Below are 21,719 nucleotides of genomic sequence, written 5' to 3' on the forward strand. Positions count from 1 at the left end.
GATAGCATCTCTATAGAAGATAGCGGATGTTATTTGTACGAACGACAGTGATATCAAACGGGCAGGTGTGACAAAGAGATAACTACAGTATTGATAGGATGGAGTAACTGTGATCATAGTATAATACAGAAAAGTCCTTATATGAGAACATACTTTTAACATGGCGACAGCGAGTGTTATGCCTGAGCCCGAACTCTTGAGGTGTTTGTTGTGTTCTAATGTATATCAAGTACCGCCGAGATCGCTACCGTGTAAACATACATTCTGTGAGGAGTGTCTTAGGTCATATATTAAATCTTTTGGGCTACAAACATCAGATTCAGGGGAAATATTTGACTGTCCAGCTTGTAGATATTCGGTGAAGGTACGTGATACAAACCCTGAGTGATATAGCTAAAGGATTGCCAATCAATGCGCTTTACAATTCCTTGATGAGCAAAACTAAGGATTCCGATCAAATACGCTGTGATGTCTGTCTACTAGATGATGTCAATAAGTCCGCAAACAGATGGTGTATTGAGTGTGGTGAGGCGTTATGTTCTGATTGCTGTGATGCCCACAGGAAAGTGAGACAAACTAGAAAACACCAAATTATCGATCTTAATGATGCAAGCCATCAAGTGCTGGTTCACTGCCGTTCTAATGAAGAATGCCCAAAGCACCAAGGATCAATGTTAGAACTATTCTGCCTGTATCACAGGGATCTATGTTGTGTTCTTTGTGTTCCAATGCTCCATCCTGGCTGTAAATCCATCAGGTCCCTATATGACATCGCGCAGCGTGTAGAGAAATATAAGGAAGAAGCATCATTTGTGCCTGAATTTGAACATATGAAAAATGAAATGTTTGTTATTTCCAAACAACAGGATTTACACGCCGACAAGGTTGACAAAGAGTACACTGATAGTCTGGATAACATGGACACTTTAATTACAGAAGCAAAGAGGAGACTAGATCTGTTGCATGGCCGTTTTCAGACCACTTTAAAAGATCGATGGAGCAACAGAAAACTCGTCCTATCAAAATTTCAAAAAGAAACACAAATGTTACAAATCAATCTTGAAAACTGTGTCAAGGTCATGTCGGCAATTACAAGTTACGCATCTTCTAGAGAGGTGTTCGTCATTCAGGAACAGATGAAGAATCAGCTTATATCCCATCTACATGAAGTGAAGACTTCGATACGGGATTATAGAGAAACACAATTACAGCTAGAGATTGAAGATTCAGTATCAAAGGTCGTCAACTCCATCTCTTCTGTAGGATTCATCAGCGAAGTGGAAACTTCATCCGTACCCATACAGAATGCCTGGACTCGTATAGAGGACAATATAAACATCCTAAGAGGTAAACCTGACGTGTCTTTGATGGAGGATTCCGTTAGTACATCTGACATGCTAGGGTCCCTGGTCATCACTGGTCCTGTTGTGACCTTAGATCAAATGACAGCTATGACGAGGAAAGTGAAGAGTGTTACTAATGCCGCTTTGGGGTCGAAAACACGGTTTACTGGAGGAACAGTCCTCCCGGACGGCCGTCTGCTGCTGGTGGATCACACCAACAAACAAATTGTGATGTACGATGACAGGTACAACTGGCTTAACAACCATATCTTAATGAAAAGACCTCGTGATGTTGCTTACAGTGATAAATACAGGGTGGTTTTAGTGAGAACTAAAAGATGGATACAGAAACACACTGTTACTGGTGATACGCTGACGCTCACCAGTACTATTCCATCGCCTCCTCTGTCTTGTTCAGCAAACCTCAGTGGTATCACTGTACACGACAATACCATACTGGTAGGTACAGATTTGTTTGTACACATTTTGGCAATGGATGGAACCGAACAAAAAAGGATACCCCGGACAGGAACGTGTACATATATAGCTGTAAGTCAGGATCTGGAACAATTTTGCTACATGGATGGTAAGGATATAGTGTGCTGCAACATGGAAGGAGAGAAAATGTCCCGGTTTGAAGACCAACAGCGTGGCTACAAAAGAGGAATAACGTTTGACAGTTCAGGTAACATATATGTGTGCTGCAGCGGCCCTCCGCCCAATGTATTTCAGATGTCACGAGACGGACAGAGAGGGCGTGACCTTGTACTGGATCAAAGTGAAATAAGAGACCCCCTCTGGGTCCTGTATGACCATTCCAAGGACATGTTGTTGATAACATCATTATCACCATGTGATAACAACAACGTGTTGTTCGAGGTCTTTGAGTTCCTGGATAAGACAGAATGATATTCAAGTGAGTAACTGGATATACACTATCAGATAACAAGAACTGTGTAGGTGACGAGCATATCCTGACAGTTAAAGAAGAATTGGTCATAAACAATTCTATGATGGTGATATAGTTATATTGTTACTTATTTCAACTAGATGATACCTTGCTGTTACACTACTGATTTTTTAGTAAAGAAATATCGCAAACAAAACATCTTTGTAGTAGGATGAACAGTCGAAGATCTTAGATTTGATAATGCATATTTTCTTCCACTTCTTCTTCGCTGTCAGCAGTGGTCACTACAGGAAATTGTTGAGTGATTTGTTGTATAATAGGTATTGATATAAACTCATCTTAATTATCCTTAAAGCGACATTCCTTCGTTCGAACAGCAGATATGAGTTGCACAGTAATATATATGATTCATAAATAAAATAAGCTTACACTCATATTTGCGACTAACTGTGAAGGAATAAGTATCATACTTGTACAGAAATCCACAAAACTCTGCGGCTGTGCATCTGCACCGAAATATTTCGTTACGCCTCCTTCGCTTTATTAGAAATGACGTAACACCGTCAACTACCGTAAACAAATCAGAGTACAGTGAGTGATTAATGTGTATCGTTTTTGTTGTGGTAATCAACCCCAATTATAGCTCGTTTTTCCTCGATTACTTATGTTATAGTAATAGGTATGGCTTGTAAATCAAAATATTACACACACAAAGGAACTTACATTTCTGTGCCGTGTTAACAAAACGTATGCGTGGAATGCATGTAAATGAAGGAAATGGCGACAGATACAAAATATCTTTGTAAAATCATTTATTATAGTTCGGTGAGGTAGTATTTAGATGTAATGTCCGTGATTTGTCAGCATGAAAGCAAGTGTAGCTTCGATTCGACCATAACTTCATCACGAACCTGTGAGCGAACCTGTGAGGCTTTCGAGTGTCCTACACGTGGCCTCCTTCGCTCTCTTTCATCTTCACGTTTTTTCACGATTGACATCTTGTCGTGTCCTCATATTATCGCTCATTCCGATTTCAGTGATTCATTAGCTAGTCGGTACCTCGGGGAGCTGCGTCCGTCATTTTTTTCTTTTTTTTTTTTTGTTTGTTCGTGAACTATCTGCTCATATTAATATTCTTTGGTGGCGATTAATTTTCGCACAATGGGTCGAATTTAAATTTTCAAAAATAAATGTTATTAACTTCAGATTAAAATAATGAACATGCATATAAAACTATATATGTTATATACATCAGTTCAATGACGAGCCTTATCTTCCGGTATGGTTTCATAGGTTTTTTAATATAAAGCTTTCCTAAATTTTCCAATCTACGTTGTTACATGGTTGACGCTTTAAAATACGGAGAAATATAAGCGAACGAGTCTAGCTGCGGGTTTCACAGTCTTAGAAATATTGTACATATTAACCAATATGTTATAGATTTTGTATATTTGCTATTGAATCAATCAATATCAAATTACTAAATGCATCTTTTTTATGATAACTATTATAGAAAATAATTACATACATGTATGATGAAGATTGGTTTTCTGTGTTAATTGATTAAAGGTTAATCGGTTTAGAAATCATTGATGTGGATTTGCATTAATGTAAAGAACAACATTGAGCATTGAATCCAAGTGGAGGAAACGGTAAGAGAATCGAGTGTTTGCTTTGTTTTTTAAATAATAATATTTAATAAGGTTTTTTTTTTTTATTATGGTATGCTTTGATTTTATGTAGTACATATCGATATTTTTACCTCCACTTTGAAAAAAGAAAGATTTTCTTGTAACAAGCATTTTGCATCGGCTGAAGAAAATGACGTCGCCTTGTGTAATTCACTATTGACGGCGTAATAAATTAGGGGGATAATGAGGATGTGAATTTCAAACTCATGCTGTCCGTTGCGGGTTTTGTATCTTCAGGTGATGTATATTTTTTTTTATTTACGGTGAAATTTGAACGTAAGGAATTTATTCATTTATTGCTCTGCGAAAGTGAGGGAGGATGTGCGAATGTTCTGATTGGTTTCATGTAATCCAGTGTACTTACATAAATTGTATACATTTTATGTTGTAATAATTTCTTTTTTTAACTCACATCAACTAATGCATACATGTATTTGGTATTTTCTATAGTCCGACAAGAATGACCTGTCGTTTTGACCTTTTCGTAAAATATTCAAAGTAGGCGATCCTATTTGTGCATAGGTATGTCAACCTGTTAATTGATGTTTCGGTGCATCGAGTTGATAATGCACGTGCACACGTTGTGGAGTAACATGGCTGCAAAATGATCTGTCCACTACGATTTGAGTTATTCACAAATTAACATACAAGGGATTTGAGGCGATTAACAGCGAACAGTAGAAGACCTTTCAAAAGTATGCATTACAATTAAGCTCATTGCGCCTGGTCTCCGTGTCGCACGCTCAATGTGCCTCTAAATACAGGTAAAATGGAAATAAAACACCATGTGGTCGTTGATTAGTACATATCAAATAACAACAAATGTAAAAAAAATACTAACAAAATATGCACTAGCACATGTTTAACAACACGCAAGCAAAACAAAATCTTATATTGGGGGAAATGCCCTACGAGTTCAAACCCGTTATACGATCACCGGTGCTTCAGTAACGTACCAATTAATCCGTACGACACATCATTTAAAACTGTTGCATATACACACGTATTCAATGCACCTACTTCCCTAAATGATTATCGACTCGTCTGTTATCAATATGCTAATCAAAGTTCAACACGACAGGTCATTCTGGTCGGACTATAAAAAAATTGTTTTGGTTTTTTTTGGAAAAACTGCGTATATGTCATGCTTAGTGATTTGTAGCCAAAGATAAGTGAGTTGGAGGGACGGTCAGGGGATCAGTTTTCGTTTTCCGAATTAGTTGTATTTCTATATAATCTAATTATTAATCTGATTTTTCTTATTTATTAAGCAGTGAAAATGATCATAACATAACTGCATACAAAAATGTCAAAGAAATGTTCAAGATGCTAATAATAAAATCCCTGATTATAAATTTTAAGATTAATTACGATCGATTAAAACGCAACAAACCTAACCAATCATGACGTTTTATTTGTGACATTTCCTTATACAATCTGTATTTGTTTTCTCTTGTTTCTTGCCGTGTCCGTCGGTGATTTTTAAAACACTTAAAACACTTATCAGCATAAAAACAATATTTCCAAATATAACAACATGAAAACTCTAACTACTGTTTAAATATTTGCATATAGACCTTAGATGTTTACTATTTTTCACATTCTAATCACCTCTATAACGATATATGTATATATGGTAATACAAAGAAATTTGAACAATTACTGCTAAGCCGGTGTTTGGGGATTATTGGTTTTGTAAAAGAAAAATCTCAACTAAAAAAATATAACAATCATATATTGCACGAAAGAGCATATTCAAAACTCGCAAGACATTTCAACTTCATATACATTATGTTATGATATCCATTTAAGTACGGTAGAACAAAATTGATCTGTAAAGCAACCTTTTTAGGATACGGGTTGTATACTAACTATTATATCCTAATTACAAAATCATGTGACGTCATGTCAATCAATAAAGTCCTTCCAGCCAGGTGCTAAGTTTCCGAAGCTGCTCAGTGACGCTGACTTTTCCCGTTCCGCCATAAGCTTTGTACTGGTCTACAGAGTTTTCATAATTCCAAAGATCAACAATATCACTCTCAACACACGGACTACAATAGAACAACATGTTGTTTAAAAGCAAAATTAATTCAAATAAAAATTGTCCGGAAGAATGAAAAGTTTAGTGTCAAAGAAATAAAAAAAAAAATACCTTGTTATAATTAAGTGGCAAAGACCAAGTGTCCCATAGAATTAGTAGATCGTCTGTTCCTGTGTTTGAATGAATCAAACAGATTTTGCTAATATCATGACAAAGTATGCGTCCTTTTTATCTGATGTTTAATTTCCAATGTTGATCAATACGCTGATAAGCATAACTATAAATTCAAGTCTTCATAATAAAATGTGTTATCAATTTGACTTTTGATGATGATCCTATTGATTTTCTCAAAGTACAAACCTTATACTCTGTAAGTCCTCTAAAGACAAATCGGACAACAGACACTGCTTTTTCTCCGCCAAAGCCACACACGTACCGGAAAGACCATGGGCTTGTCGAAACGGAACCTAAGAAAAGAAGATATGTTATGCTATAGATCAACATAGTATAAAGGATTCCTGATGGAACATAAGTAAAATGTAATCAAATCGACATAGCATATCGGGTTCTCTAGTGGTAGCAAATACATAATGGCATATCATATAAAAAGGTAAAATGACAATCACATTTCCCCCAAGGACTTTTGAGAGTAGACAAAACTTTCATATCGCCCTACGTAGAGGGCCATAAATTGCTACAAAAAGTATACGTCAAGTTTAATCAACAAATTAAATACTTTTAAATTCAATCAATTTTTTTTTTTTACAAGTTCATTAAATTTCAAATTTTGAGATATTTTAGGGAACAATGCTTAATGTTTCTATGTTCATTATTTACTACGAAACTGAAAAGAACGACAACTCTTGTGAGAATCGGAGAGAGGTTCGCCATGGCGGCAAGCACTCCAGAGAGATATGATGTTTTATTTCCCTGGCTAGCGCGGCTCAGAGAATATAATGTTTTATTTCCCGGCCACGTGATGTGTTTCGGCTAATCACAGGCAGTTTTATAAACATGAGTAATGATAAGAACACGTATGTCATATCAAGTACCTTATCATACAAAACAAAAGTAAATAGAGGATATCGAAAGTTGAATATCACAAATATATCACTAGAAAGACAGATCCTGTCATACGATTGAAATATATGTGATATTCAACGGGAAATCAATTGTGTATGTATTTCATTGTTTAGGACGAGAAATAACAAAACCGTTCATGCGTGAGAATCACTAGCATCAACTTTTACGTCGTATTTGTATGACGTTGCGTTTGACAAGAAGACAGCGATATTTTGAATGGGCTGCCAAACGTAATGGCGGCGTTTAATGTTGTTAACTGGTACGTTTTGCTTACAAAACTGGAAAATATATTCCTTATGAGATATGATTCCATTGTCGCAACCATATTTCTCATGAACCGGATTTGACCTAGATTTGTATGGCGGGTGTCATCGATAAAGCAGACGATGCTCATTCTTCCGTAGGTCTTATTCTCCTTGTACAAGGGTCTCCATACAAATCTCGGATTATAGGATTGTACAAGATACACGTTAGATTGTAGCACTTATCAATACAAATTTGTGATTTAGATACAGTAAACCAAAAAGATTAAGACTGCACCATACAGCTGTTTTGTACTTCTAAGTCTCGTCCGTGGTGCTAAGTTCCTTACATTTTATCATAGGAAGCGACCGAGGAAACTCAAAATGTTTAAAGTAAACAAACCCCTTTTCGGACCAGGTAATAAGCAATGTCAGTAGCCAACATGTCTGGACTGAGAGCACCACGCATCCGCTGCGGATGGATCTGTTTAAAAACAAAAACATTCGAACGCCTTTACAAAGATTACTAACAAAAAGATTTCCAAGTGACGTGAAGAACGTGTGTATATAGCAATAAATATGGTATTGTAAAAAGGAATTAGACAGAGGAATTATATTTTTTTCAATAAACATACAAGATATTAACAACCTTCAGTACAAATAGAGTTTATGTAGACACAGTTGAGATAACAAATTAATTTAACTGCATCATACCACTGTATTGTCCTTCTAGAGCTCGTCCAATTTATAATATATGTTATATAATGTTAATTAGCATATATATTTCGCATTTAACGTGCCAGATTTCAGTAAAACAAAAAATGAACGTTGTAAAAGCGAGCATGCTTGTCACTAGCGTTGAATTCGGAAAAAAATATTGCGCATGTTTGTTTACCTTTAACGTAGACAACACACCCGTTGATACTTTAAGTGTGCCACTTAGGGTGTCATATGTATCATACATACTCTCTTTATCTTCCTGTAGAAATAATATTGAACAAACATATTATTCTCTACGGTCATACGAGTTATTACGGCAAATGTGGATTTGAATTTTTGTTAAGTCTGTATTCCCATCATATATAAATGTATATCATGAAACACAATGAAACTATTTACCTAATATTAGTTTTATACTTACAAGATGTGGGAAATTGAGAATATTTCTAATTACCGTGTATAAACGGTATACGTACCTGTAGATCTTTGTTATATGTACTTGGTATACCTTTTAGTGTCATCATGAAACCTGAACACTGAAATGATATAATGAAAGGCAACTTTATGTTGTGTTGAAGGATACTTATAAGTCTCCAATACCTACATACATATATTTAGATGCTAGAAATGCATACACGCCAATCTATTCACAGAAGATTCTAGAAAAGAAACACAAGGATACTTATAAGTATAAATACCTACATACATATATTCCGATACTAGAAATGTATGAACGGCAATTTATTCACGGAAATTACCAAAAGGTTCCAGAAAAGAAACACGAGTTAATACAAGTTGAGAGTTGAATACAGAAGAGCCAAAGTGAAGTAAAATAGCATTATACTGATGTTTCTTCCTGTCAGTGATACATAGGTTGTGACTGAGGAAACTCAAAAAAGATACAACGAAATTTTAGAATCTTGATCAGAAGGAAATAGTCCTAAAAAATACAGTAAATTTCTTAATATTCAATTTTCCATTTCAAAGTAATGTGAAGTATGGGTGTATATTCTAAACAGTGTCATTATTCAAACAGAATCCAAGCGAGACAAACATGATTCAGTAATATTCATCAAAACACTTATAAGTATTTCTAATTTGGATGAAGCAAGTTTTGAAGTGTCCAATGGTTACCACTACCTGGTGATATTATATGGCACGAACCATTTCCATTCCAGGGATGTTACTTATATCGATAGTATATGGAGTGTACCATATCTACTTTACGGCCACATCAATATTTGTTGGTATTACATTGAACGTATCATTACCATTACATTTTGTACACAATATTTTGGGGCATTAGAGATAGTTAACTATGTTTCAAAAATAAAATTAGTTTTCATTCCATCATTAATATAGCATTTTCATAATGTGACCATGTTCCAGAGGTCAAGGGCAAAGTTACTCTCCATGTATTTTTTGTCCCTTAATATTTTTAACGAGTGCAAAAGAACACTGCCAAACAGAATACAAACATAAACCAAGTCTAAAATTTCGAAATCAATAAAACGAGAGAAAAATCTTTAATTCAAAATACAGATTTACTTGAAAAATACAGTGATGATAAGACCACGTGCCCCGGAAAGATCAGCGTCGTCTACAAACGTAATGTAAGTATAAATCCAGATAAAAACCAGGTTATGGAAAGTCTTAAAAACGTGAACAAGCTGGTGACAAATGAAAATGTAGGCATACAAACGAACATCGAGATATTGACATGTATTAATATCTAATGTTTTAATGATTCTTTAAGGCTTTCCTTCATATGTGACATTTTAACAAATTGTTTGATAACTATGTTTTAGATATGTATGATTATAATGATAATTCAGCGTGCTTGTTGATACATACATTGAGATTTTACGTTACCAATTGCTCTTACCCGTCCGAATAGCCTTCCTGACTTTCCACGAATCAACTCCAAACTGTCTGCGTTCTTTTTCTGTGGCATTAGACTGCTTCCCGTGCTAAAACGATGAGTAAAGCAATATTATAGTAATACCTATTATGTTTGATTTATTATTTGTATCAGCATTTTCTTTTTCAGTGTAAAAAACAGCACCGTACCTGTTACCTGGTTGTTGTTTTTTTCCCTTTTTTTCAATTTCACGAAAAAAAATCCATCAGAATGGACAAAAACGTATCAACATGAGGACATTTCCCTCTTCGACATGTCTACCGACATGAATCAATTATATCTATTTGATAGCAAAAGTTAATGAAAAATACCATACCTTTGAAACGCATATGCAAATATAAAGTTTACGACTCAATATATATTACTTTACTTACAATTACAATTTTTGTGATAATATTTAGGAATCAATTGGATAGCTTATATATATATATATTATATTAGCAGTATGTACCTGTAGGCATCAGATAATGTGATGAATCCAAATTCTTTACTACAATACAGAATAAGATCCTCAGCCCACCGACTCAGGTGAATCCCCAGCATAGAGGCCCAGAACAGGAATTCAGCTGTAATAATACAAAACATCAACTCCACTGAGCGAAATAGCAGACACAACAATGACCTCAAAACTAAAACGCACTCTGCTGTTACAATACAAAGAAAAATGCACTCCATTCAGTACAGTATCAGATACTATTTCTCAAAGCGACATTAAAATGTCAGGTACTTCGTTGAAGCAATATTCAAATGTACTTCACGGAACAACATATTAGATACTCAGAATGACATTTTCATAGTAGATAATCCTCTGTAACGATGCAAAAAAATTACGATAGGATTAACATAGCAGATACTCAGCGTGACATTAAAATAACAGGTACTTCGCTGTACAGTAATAATATTGAGATGCTCTTCGCGGAGCGGCAAAGCAGATACTTGGAGTGACATTTAAAAACAATAATCTGTATCATCTTACGGGGAGAGCACAGGTTTCACTGGATCATGTTCTTTCATATGAGATGAAAAAATTAACTCAATTTGAGATTTTTTATTTTTGAATTACTTTTGACCTCATAAAAATGGGCTTGACCTTGACATTCTCTGATAAAACATATCATTGAGAAAATGTACCCCTGACCAAATGCTAACCAATATCCAATGAAAATAAAACAAATTATACTCAAATATGTGAGTTTCCTATATAAACTACATGTATAGTAAAACTTACCCCCTCTCCAGGGGGAATGTGACCTAACAAAAATAGTGTACGACGAGTACTGAAGGTAAAACACAACTTCACAGCTGTTTTATTCTTGTAAGATTCGCCAAAGGTACACAATCCACATGTAAAAACAAACACATCATTCTTATAGCCTGCTTAATGTTGGATAATTTCAATACTGTGTTGCATTTAACATATAACGCCAAGAACAAGTAAAACACTAATATAATATAAGTATTCATTAAAAATACAGCACAGTTATCTTAGGGTAAAAGTTCATGGTACGCAGTATATAGCATTTACTACACATAATTAAATAAATAATTATTATTATTTGGAGCTTTTCTCTACCGCTATATCACAGCAACATAGCCGTCTTCAAAGCAGTTTACAAATTATAATATATGGTTATTGGGCCTTTAAGAACCAGCCAATGCCTTTCCAACTCCCTGGGGAGCATACAGCCGGAGCTGCCATTTCGGCGCTAACAGCTTACACACGACATTTCTTGTACTGCCAGATCACGTACTCATCTAAAGCTGAGTTGACTGGAACATAACGAAGTAAAGTATCTTATTTAAAGATACAACGCAGCATTCGTGCCAGGACTCGTGCTAACGTGGTCACGTACCCCTTTGTTCTACCACCAGGCCGCCATGCCTCCTAAATGGTATACATTTATAGCGCTTCAAATCGGCTAGTCTATACACCGGCATTAAAACTGTAGTTCTTCGTAAAACGTGTTCTCCAAAACAACATCTGAACTTCCTATATAATAATAAAACTTAATGTTACACAATTTTGAAACAGATCATCGAAATTCTGACCTAATTGTTTGTGTCCTTACCCACAAAATCTCTGTCACTGACGGCATCTAAGCTGTTCCCTGATACGTCACTGAATCCAAGCTCTGAACAAATACAAAAATAAACGATTTTTAAGGACCTTTTCTGAAGTGCGCTGTCGTTTCATTAAAGGTTTATGTATTTCCGAAGAAATGACGATAACGTACAAAGAAAAATTGGTTTCTGATTAATTCAACGAATCTTTGTGTATTCCAATTATTGACAAGAGAAGTAAAACTAAAAGGCAAAATGTTTCTTACATCTCGCGTTATCATGTAATGTCTAAATTTGGTAAAAATGTTTTTAATTGATTGATTGATGGGGTATGACGTCCTTGTTCCGGTTATAATCGAGTCAAGGACATTTTTTATCCTAAATATTAAGAAAAGCTCCGAAGTATAGGCAAGAAAATTTGGACGATTATCATCATCGCCGTTAACGTCCCTAATTTGATTTATAATGTATTGGCAATGGGATGTCACAGTGGCATATTATTACTTAGTATATCATCATGTGTTAATTAAATAATGGTGGTCGGTGCCAGGGAACTAGTGTGTTCCTGTCGTTTGATACATTACCGTTTGCAAGGAAGTCTCTGTTTACAGCAAATGGATTTCCTGCCAAAGCCCCACTAGAAAGACAAAAAGATGACATTCCTCAAATGCAATATATAATTTTTTGAAAGAAGTACTACAATTGTTATTTCGAAATGTGGGTCAATAATGGTTCATTGTTCTCAGATGAACAAATCACCATTCTTAGATTGCAACACAGCACAAGATGATTTTGTAGAACATCGTACCTTCCGAGTGGCAGAACATTGACCCTCTCAGATAGTTCTATCAGGCGCTCCACGTCTCTTTTTAACATCCAAGCATAGCTAGATAAAATTAAATGAAAACTATAAGTACATGCCATTTTTTGTCTATAATCAACTCGTCAAACCCCTCATTTTTTTCTCTCGTAACAGAATCAATTGACAATAGCGTAGTAAATTTAAAGTTTTGACGATGAGGAACTAAAAAAATTAATTAACGGTCGTATTTGTTAATTCATACAGTTGATATAAAGTCAAGCATGAGAAAATAGAGCAAACTTTATTTTCGAAAATACATCAAAAGAGAAAACGATGTGATAGTTTTAAGTATGAAATAGCTTTTCTTTTTACCATCGAAGAAATCAGACATTAAACTTTGGATTGTTATTGTGTATATCGATATTTTGAAGCCTTTCAAAGTGCACAAAGTTAAAAAAACAATATCATTATAATCACATCAATAAAATACCAAAATAAGGGGATTCTCTCTGCAATCGGAAGGAAGTGAATACAATATAAGAAAGTGAAATGAAACATATACATAAGAATGAAACGGTTACCTTAGCAACCAGTGGCTCCATCTGATTGGCTGAGCTCTTTGTAGATGTGTGTACCCAGGCATTAGTACATCAATCTCTCTATATTGGACAAATATAAATCAAACCTTACGTTACTCGCGCTAAAATATATTTGAAGAAATTTTATTTTCGAGTTTTCTTACTCCATAAATTATCTCTCAAATCATTATAGAGCTTCCAAATCCACATGTGTTGAGTATTTCCATTTGCAAAGAAAGGGAATGGTAAACCATATGTTCAAAGGTTTCTTATCAAATATATTTGGGAAAATAGTAGTTGGTTATATTCGCGAGGAATATAATTTCGCGTTCATAAGATATACCGCAAAAATAGATATCCAGCGAATATTTAGATATCTACGCAAAGGTATGACAGCCTTTACTACTGGAAATTTGCAAGGCGTGGTTGCGCGAAATTTAATACCCATAAACATTGTCCAACCGGCAAAACCGTGAAATATTAGCCCCTGTAAAATTTAACTATACAGTAGAATGAAAAGTTAAGATTCAACTCGCGTAAAATAATATAACAATTTTCACAGCATCTGAGCAAACATGAATGATATGGCAAATGGATATGGCTTTATTTTCTGTTCCAATTTTTCATCCTAGATTGCATCAATGAAATATTCAAAAACGTACAACAAAATACAGTAATAAAATGAAAAGTGACAACACATTTAGGTAACAACAGATAATACTGAAAATGTATTTATTTTTCGCGGAATGAAATTTTAGTGCATAAACACATTCAAACACATAAGCGTTATATCGTTTTGGCGCATCCATGATAAAATAATAAAGGGAAACTACAATTAGAGCAATCATTGATTAGTGATTTCTTTCCAAAAAAAAATCTAAAATATAAACATATACCGCTTAAATATTTCATTTGCAGTAGGTAATTTTGAATAGTATTACGTACAGTCTAGCTCTGTTGATCATGACCTTGACAAGGTCGAGGACACATGTTTTCAGCTCCCTAAGAGCGCCACGTAACCACAGCCTCATGTCTGTGCTGACCTGGTCATTCCGACTTCGGCCAGTGTGAAGTTTTCCCGCCGTTGGTCCAATCAACTCCTGACATAGCAATAAGTATTGATAACAGTGGTGCTTGTCATATACAGTCGATAATGGATCATGCAGATCGGTTTAGTTATATTAAACAATATACTGAAAAGAAACAAATATTGAATACTGAAGTTTATATATCAGTTCAACATGCAACCTTTTAAAATTTATAATGTCATGTTATTTGTTTAATTAAATATAACATACCTTCAGGCGCCTCTCGTTTGCTGTATGAATATCTTCGTCGCCTGGCTGTATATCAAATCTGTTGTTTGCCCATTCTTCTGCAATCTTTCATATATAAGCACATAGGATACAAGTGGTCACCGTGAGGTGGTAAGTCGTAAAGCTATACATATAATCTAAAATAGTTTTCACATTTAAGTTGAAGTTCTCGCGTACAATAATGCCATGACTGTCGTGGTGGTTATGAATACAAAGTCGCATAGTCCTGTGGAACGTCATTAGATTAAATGTGGAACATCATTTACAACATGTGGTGCTTCTTGGATATTGAAATGAAATCATTTACTAAACATCAAAAGATTTTGTTAATGCCTTTAAGATCTGAGAAAAACTTGACCAATTTCATAATTAATGAATACAAGGTCGCATAGTCCTGTGGACCGTCATTTAATTGAATGTGAAACATCATTTATAAAATGTGGTGGTTCTTGGATATTGAAATGAAATTAGTTAAACATCAAAAGGTTTTGCTAAAGTCTTAAGGATCTAAGAAAACTTTTTCAATTTCATGATGAAATCCATCGCCTCATCAAAGCCTTGGAAAGGGAACACATTCTACACGCATTTCATCAAAGGGAAATATATTGATGGGGTCTTGTAAGTAATAGCGACTGTATGGACCAATAGACATGATGAATGTAGGTACTGGGTCCTAACAGATGTTCGCTGGATTCGTATTACTAGAAATAAATAATTGGCCACGACAGTACAGACATTTATTTTTCAGACAAGTAATTTGTCGAATTTTCGAGGCAAGAGGCAACTAAATTACAAACGATCACATACAGACATAGAACCTGAATTTTAGTAGATAAACACTTTTAACACTGATCGGCCTTATGTATTGCTGAAAATTATATCCTAGATAATCAAATGATACATTGTTGTACATTTGTGTTACAATGAAAAGATACATTGTTGTACATTTGTGCTACAATGAAATGATTCATTGTTGTACATTTGTGTTACAATGAAATGATACATTGTTGTACATTTGTGTTACAATGAAATGATACATTGTTGTACATTTGTGTTACAATGAAATGATACATTGTTGTATTTCAATCTTCAGATTCATGCTGACCTTGTCTAGTCCTTCACGAATGGCGTCCCTCTCCTCCACAGTGACCAGTCCGGCTTCCTGTATGGCGGAAACATAGGCTTTGCTTCCCTGCCGCAACATAAAAAGACAACAAGTTAGATAAAGTATACAATATATCAATGTACTATCAATAATCTGGATAAGACTGAAAAAAAAATATTCCACAAAATGTGAATATAACCCGGATATCGCAAAAACAGCAATTCAAAAATGGTAATGGTCGTCAAGCTACACATGTTTGTTACAATAACGTATATTTTCAGTATCCTGCCATTTTCTCTCAACATTTGTCTGTCCGGATTTTTCTCCTCGCATCCGGTAATGGCTGTATCTGGCCATATTCTCTCAAAACAGGTAGCATGTCATATTTCCTGAGATTTTGGTTTTGTTTTTGTTTAACGTCCTATTAACAGCCAATGTCATTTAAGGACGTGCCAGGTTTGGAGGTGGAGGGAAGCCGGAGTACCCAGAGAAAAACCATCGGCCTACGGTCAGTACCTGGCAATTGCCCCACGCAGGTTTCGAACTCGCAACCCAGAGGTGGAGGGCTAGTGATAAAATGTCGAGACACCTAACCACTCGGCCACCGCGGCCCCTGAGAACCCTATTATCCTGAAATTCTATTGATCTTAAAAATCTCGTGTCCTCAGGAAGTATCATATTTCATATTTTGACTTCTTTAATAAAAAAAATATCTAATCAAATATCTTGTTTTGGTTATAATTACTCTCTCACACTGCTTTAGTTATTGTCTTATTGCCTTTCGTTATTTTGTTTCTGTCTTGTTTCTTTAATACCGATAATATTTTATTTCTCCCTCTCTCGTTCGTTACTTTATTTAACTGTAAACATTATAATCAAAAATAAGGAATTATTTAAATGTAAACACTATATTCAAAAATAAGTAATAACATTATAATTAAATATATGTAATTAAAATTCGACTGAAATATAAATTAACAAACCTGAATATCCGCATGCCACATCCGCTTATCATAATGAATGGACGCGTTAAATGCTTCCATCACCGGATCCGTGTTTCCTGTAAACCTGCCTCCCCATAACTTGTCCGTCTGTGTAGATATGACAATCATTATTAGTGCAGAAACAAATCTCCCTCTGGTATATCATATCAACAGGCAAACAAACAAATCTTTTCATTTAAATCAATATATCCATACAAACCAGTATTTCCAATCAAAACAATGACTTCAGACAAACCAATGTGTTTTTATATTAACCAGTGCTTTCATCCAAACCAATGTCTTCATACAATTCAATTTCTTCATAGAAACCCATGTTCCGGATATTGTGTTCACAAATGACAAATTTCACAATAAATCAAATAATATCTAAAAATGTCCATAAACGCGTTACGTTATATTATTGATGGCAAGTTAGTACAGTATGCAATGAATGAGAGATCCTGGCAATATACATAAAAGCAGGGTAGGTATCCCTTTTTCTTATATAAAGAAGTGAAATGACTGCTACTACAGTATACAATAACTTCATTTCATTCATAAACACATTTATATATAGTACTGAGTAGCCATACGATACCTCTTGTTTTGTTCCAGTTTCAGGACCTTTATTTTGGTTTTCCATTCGTAATGGTGAAACAGTCACAGATTGTATCTAACTACAAGATAAAAATGTCATACTATTCCATTTGTCATTACACGCAGTAAGACAACAAAACGGTATTGAAAAAGTTTTAAATAAATAAAAATACAGCAAAATGTGACTAAGGGAAAAATTAGCATGGTTACTATGGGAAACTTGCAGAGAACGACTAACATGGTTACCATGGGAAACGTACAAGGAAAGATTGACATGGTTACCATGGAAACCTTACAAAGACAGATTAACATAGTTACCATGGGAAACGTACATCGAAGGACTTACATGATTACCATCGGAAACTTGCAAGGAAAGCCTTAACATGGTTACCATGGGAAAACGTACAAGAAATTACAAACATAGTTACCATGGGACATGTTCAAGGAAAGACTAACATGGTTACCATAGGAAACGTACCAGGAATGACTAACATGGTTACCATGGGAAACATACAAGGAATTACAATCACGGTTACCATGGGAAACGCACAAGGAATGACTAACATGGTTACCATGGGAAACTTACAAGGAAAGACTGATATGATTATCATGGGAAACGTACAAGGAAAGATTAACATGGTTACCATGGGAAATGTACACGGAATAACTAACATGGTTACCATAGAAAACGTACAATGGGAAACTTACGATGGTAACGCAACCAGGTGTTCCGGAAGTAGGTTTTATTCTTTTTTTATATATTTATCAAACACTAAGTCAGTGATATCAAATCAAAGTTAAAGTAACGGCATTCCTCGAAATGGTTTGCGGGGTTTATTCGTCTTAGTATACAATTAAATGCATTGTGCCAAACAGAGGAGCACAAATACCATGATTTGGCATAAGAATCTATTGATTAAGTCTAGATTTCATACGTTGAAAACGACGAGACCAAATAATCTACAAAAAGCTTGTATCATTATCTGCTATAAATTATTAAGATCAGAATTTCTTCCCAACAAAGCAGAGAATACTAAAATTTCTCAAGAAAAATATGCCTCGCATAAAACCACAAAAGATATACAGGTGTAGATTCAGAGATTCAGAAATGACCTATACTATTACATTCCGGGGTACCTGATGTACCCATTGTATGATTCCTAACATGCGACTTTTGAGATTTTTATCTTTTCTTTTAAAACTGTTGTTTATATCCAAATCAATATATCCGTGATCCAGTCTTACATTCGGTTTGTTGAGTGGAGTTCTCTCCTGTGATACAAGTTTTGGGTTCTGTTCAAAAATTTAGAAGGAATGTCAGAAAAGGGAAAAGAAAATGGACCTTAAAAGGCGGGTACAATAACTGCGTTGTATAATCAGGTTGGTAAATTTTCGATATTGAATAATTTTTATTAGAACATATCAAATATGTGTGATAAAAGACACACAGAAGGTCAATGGAATGCCAGCGAAACGAAATTCCAATTCACTTGTAACCGACACATCTGAAAAGCTTCAGCTCAACTAATAGTCCATGGACAAGACGTAGCTATGATGATAAACACAGAGGGTGTCAGTTTTACCGAAATTTGAACGTCTGAAAATGTGGTATACACACTAGGGGAGGTCCAAATACACGAAGACCACAGGGGCATGTATAGTCTTATCTATATAAAAAAAAATAGCCAGAAATACTTATATATTAAGAATATTTTAATATAAGACTAGACATGCCCCTTTGCGTAGACTGTAACAAATTCTCAGGTTGCTGTGCTCTATAAGTGTGCCTTCTATATGCACCTGTAACTATACAGTATCTTTAGTAATATTCGCGGGGATTTAATTTCGCTATATTCGCTGTCAATAAATATACCGCGAAAAAATCTCCAAGGAATACTTTTATATACACACAAATGTTTAAAGTGTTAACTGCTGAATGCTAATCAGCCGTTGTTGTGCGAAATTTAATACCAGAGAACTAGGTCAAATTGTGACCACCGCGAAACATTAGCCCGTGAAAATTAACAACTATACAGTAACTTATCTAGGTAATTTCCCACTTATACATTGAAACTCACACACTTGAATCTGTGTCAGAGTGAAATAAAAAAAAAAAAACTCTTGAAATCTTCTGTTTGTATTTGATCGACAGACACATTAACACCTATCGGTTTATGGTTATGAATATACGTGAAATTATTTAGATTTCCGAACGTAGGGGTGAAAGATATTTCCCGTAGAACCATGAAATGATTTCATTGATTTGAAAGATATATCTCGTTGGTGTGAAAGATATTTCGGATTTATTTCTCGTATAACCGTGAAATGATTTCATTGATTTGAAAGAGATATATATACACACACATGTGTATTTGTATATAATATACATACATGTATATATTTTAAGCACACAATATTCGATAGTATTTCAGTAAATTTGGCATACATTAACCAAAATAAACCCGCGACATGTGTGTAAAGGTGCAGTCACATGAAACGTGTAAAAACCATTTAGTCACGCAACTCATTCCATGTCATAAACTTATAGGATGGGTTGTAGAATATATGGCCGTGTTGTGATTTGATTCAGTGTAAATCCGTTTGCTTTTTTATAATGAATGTATTGTTTACAACAAAGCACAGGTAAAAATTCACATCTGTGTTGTACTAGTAAAATCTGACTAGTCATGTTAGTGTATCAGTCCGTGTTCAGCACAGGGACCAGATTAATTGTTAGTCTAAGTGTATTTGGTCATCATCTTACGCGAGTGTAACATTATCATTAGACAGAAGGTAAACCCATACATATATGGCTTGTGTCTTAGGAATTCGTGTCAAGTCCCTGTGCATTGATCAAACCCTTCAAAACGTGTAATATTGTTCTGTAAACAATCGGACATACAATGTATCCATCAGGCCCCTGTGCCTTTAAGGCGCAGTACAAGACCAATGCGTCCTCGATAATGTGTTACCTTAGAACATTATAGACGGCGTTACGACCAGGGTGATGTGTATATTATACGTATCATTGACATTTATACCAATGACCATTTTCCTGTCTCTGTCCGAGGGATATATATGACGTATGAGCACACGATACACCCGGATTTTGACCTAGAATCCTTCTATGTAAATACACTAGGCAATGTGAAGATGGAGTACCTACCTTATGGTGACAATATCAGCTCCCTGTGACCGTGACACTGTCAGGTAAGTTGTCAGATGTATCTGGTACCTTTAGGGTGTATATGTGTACGTGTTATCTTGGTGTCACCCATCAGTAGCTAGTGTCCTTGTGTCTGTGTGTCTTGTACCGTCGCTGTACCAAACCTGCCGATATCTATATATGGAGCAGACGCACACGGTTAGTTAGACCTCCATCGATTTCCCCGCCATATGTTTGCTGGACCACAGTCAAGCTCGCTCTGAGCACGTTGGCTGTTAATTCATTACTGACCAGGAACAGGTGGCAATATTTACAATAATATGATGAAGACGTAAAGATTGAATTAGTGACATTGAAAATAGTATCTTGGCGAATACAGTAACCTCGTTTAAAATTAAAGGACAAATTCTAAAATCAGAAATTCATTTGTGATACGGATTTTGTACATTTTAAGATATTTCTGTGATATGTCAACATATCTTTAAAGTTGCATTCATAAAACTATAGCTCAGGCCTACCAGGTCGACAAGTGTAAATACATACTCTATGGACCTGTGGACCCCCTGTGGACTGGACCAATTGGCTATATGCACAAGGGGTTGACACGTTCATATGAGAGAAGGGGAAAATAAAACACTAGAGTTCGACCCCTACATCACTTAAAAGTGGTCTTGGTGTCGGATCTTATCGGTTGTTTTTTTTCATTTTGAGAAGTGATCTATGTACAATGTAGTAGTCGGATTATAAGGTAATATTTTCATTGTGGGTAATACGTGATTTATGATGTCGGATTTTCCTCGGGTTGTTTTTCCATTGTGGGTCATAGGAACGTGTCCCTGTGACTTCATGTCCTGAACATGACTTTCGAATTTGGCCTGGTTTATCAGGAAATGTATGTAACATCAGCATACCTTGTGTAATGTAAATATATATATAGGGTCTAGTAAGTAATAACGACGGTATGATCCAATATAGGTACTGGGTCCTAACAAACAGACGTTCGCTGGATGCGTATTACTAGAAATAGATAGTTTGTCAAGTAGTAATAACGACAGTAAATTGTCGAATTTTCGAGGCAATCTGCCCCTTTATCAAGACACAGGTAAATTACACACAATCACATATAGACATATATATAGATATAAACTATTAATTGA

At 35.1% G+C, this 21,719-nt stretch overlaps 2 protein-coding genes across 2 annotated transcripts; one reads left to right on the top strand and one right to left on the bottom strand.

Annotated features, from left to right (window-relative positions):
• The first annotated feature begins 431 nt into the window (after positions 1-431).
• LOC117332167 lies at positions 432-2,252 on the top strand. Its single transcript, XM_033891052.1, has one exon. It carries the CDS (start codon positions 432-434, stop codon positions 2,250-2,252), a length of 1,821 nt encoding a protein of 606 aa, XP_033746943.1.
• Positions 2,253-5,340: 3,088 nt separating this feature from the next.
• Positions 5,341-20,795, bottom strand: LOC117332933 (argininosuccinate lyase-like). The gene is made up of 17 exons (XM_033892012.1): positions 20,563-20,795; positions 17,398-17,476; positions 16,800-16,907; positions 15,817-15,903; positions 14,694-14,777; positions 14,341-14,495; positions 13,399-13,476; positions 12,824-12,901; positions 12,600-12,652; positions 12,024-12,086; positions 10,406-10,520; positions 9,919-10,003; positions 8,510-8,569; positions 8,209-8,292; positions 7,717-7,797; positions 6,349-6,455; positions 5,341-5,998 (listed from the first exon to the last, which is right to left on the bottom strand). Exons 2-17 carry the CDS (start codon positions 17,440-17,442, stop codon positions 5,857-5,859), a joined length of 1,425 nt encoding a protein of 474 aa, XP_033747903.1. The 5' UTR covers positions 17,443-17,476; positions 20,563-20,795; the 3' UTR covers positions 5,341-5,856.
• Between the last annotated feature and the right edge of the window lie 924 nt (positions 20,796-21,719).

Source organism: Pecten maximus, chromosome 8, assembly GCF_902652985.1.
Source record: "Pecten maximus chromosome 8, xPecMax1.1, whole genome shotgun sequence".
In the NCBI taxonomy this organism is placed as follows: Eukaryota; Metazoa; Mollusca; class Bivalvia; order Pectinida; family Pectinidae; genus Pecten; species Pecten maximus.

Coding starts and splice junctions, on each gene's coding strand:
- LOC117332167 (XM_033891052.1), top strand. CDS start 432: ATGAGCAAAACTAAGGATTCCGATCAAATACGCTGTGATGTCTGTCTA.
- LOC117332933 (XM_033892012.1), bottom strand. CDS start 17,442: ATGGAAAACCAAAATAAAGGTCCTGAAACTGGAACAAAACAAGAG. Junction 16,908..17,397: donor AAACTGGAACAAAACAAGAG/GTATCGTATGGC, acceptor ATATCTACACAG/ACGGACAAGTTATGGGGAGG. Junction 12,653..12,823: donor AATGTTCTGCCACTCGGAAG/GTACGATGTTCT, acceptor TTGTCTTTCTAG/TGGGGCTTTGGCAGGAAATC.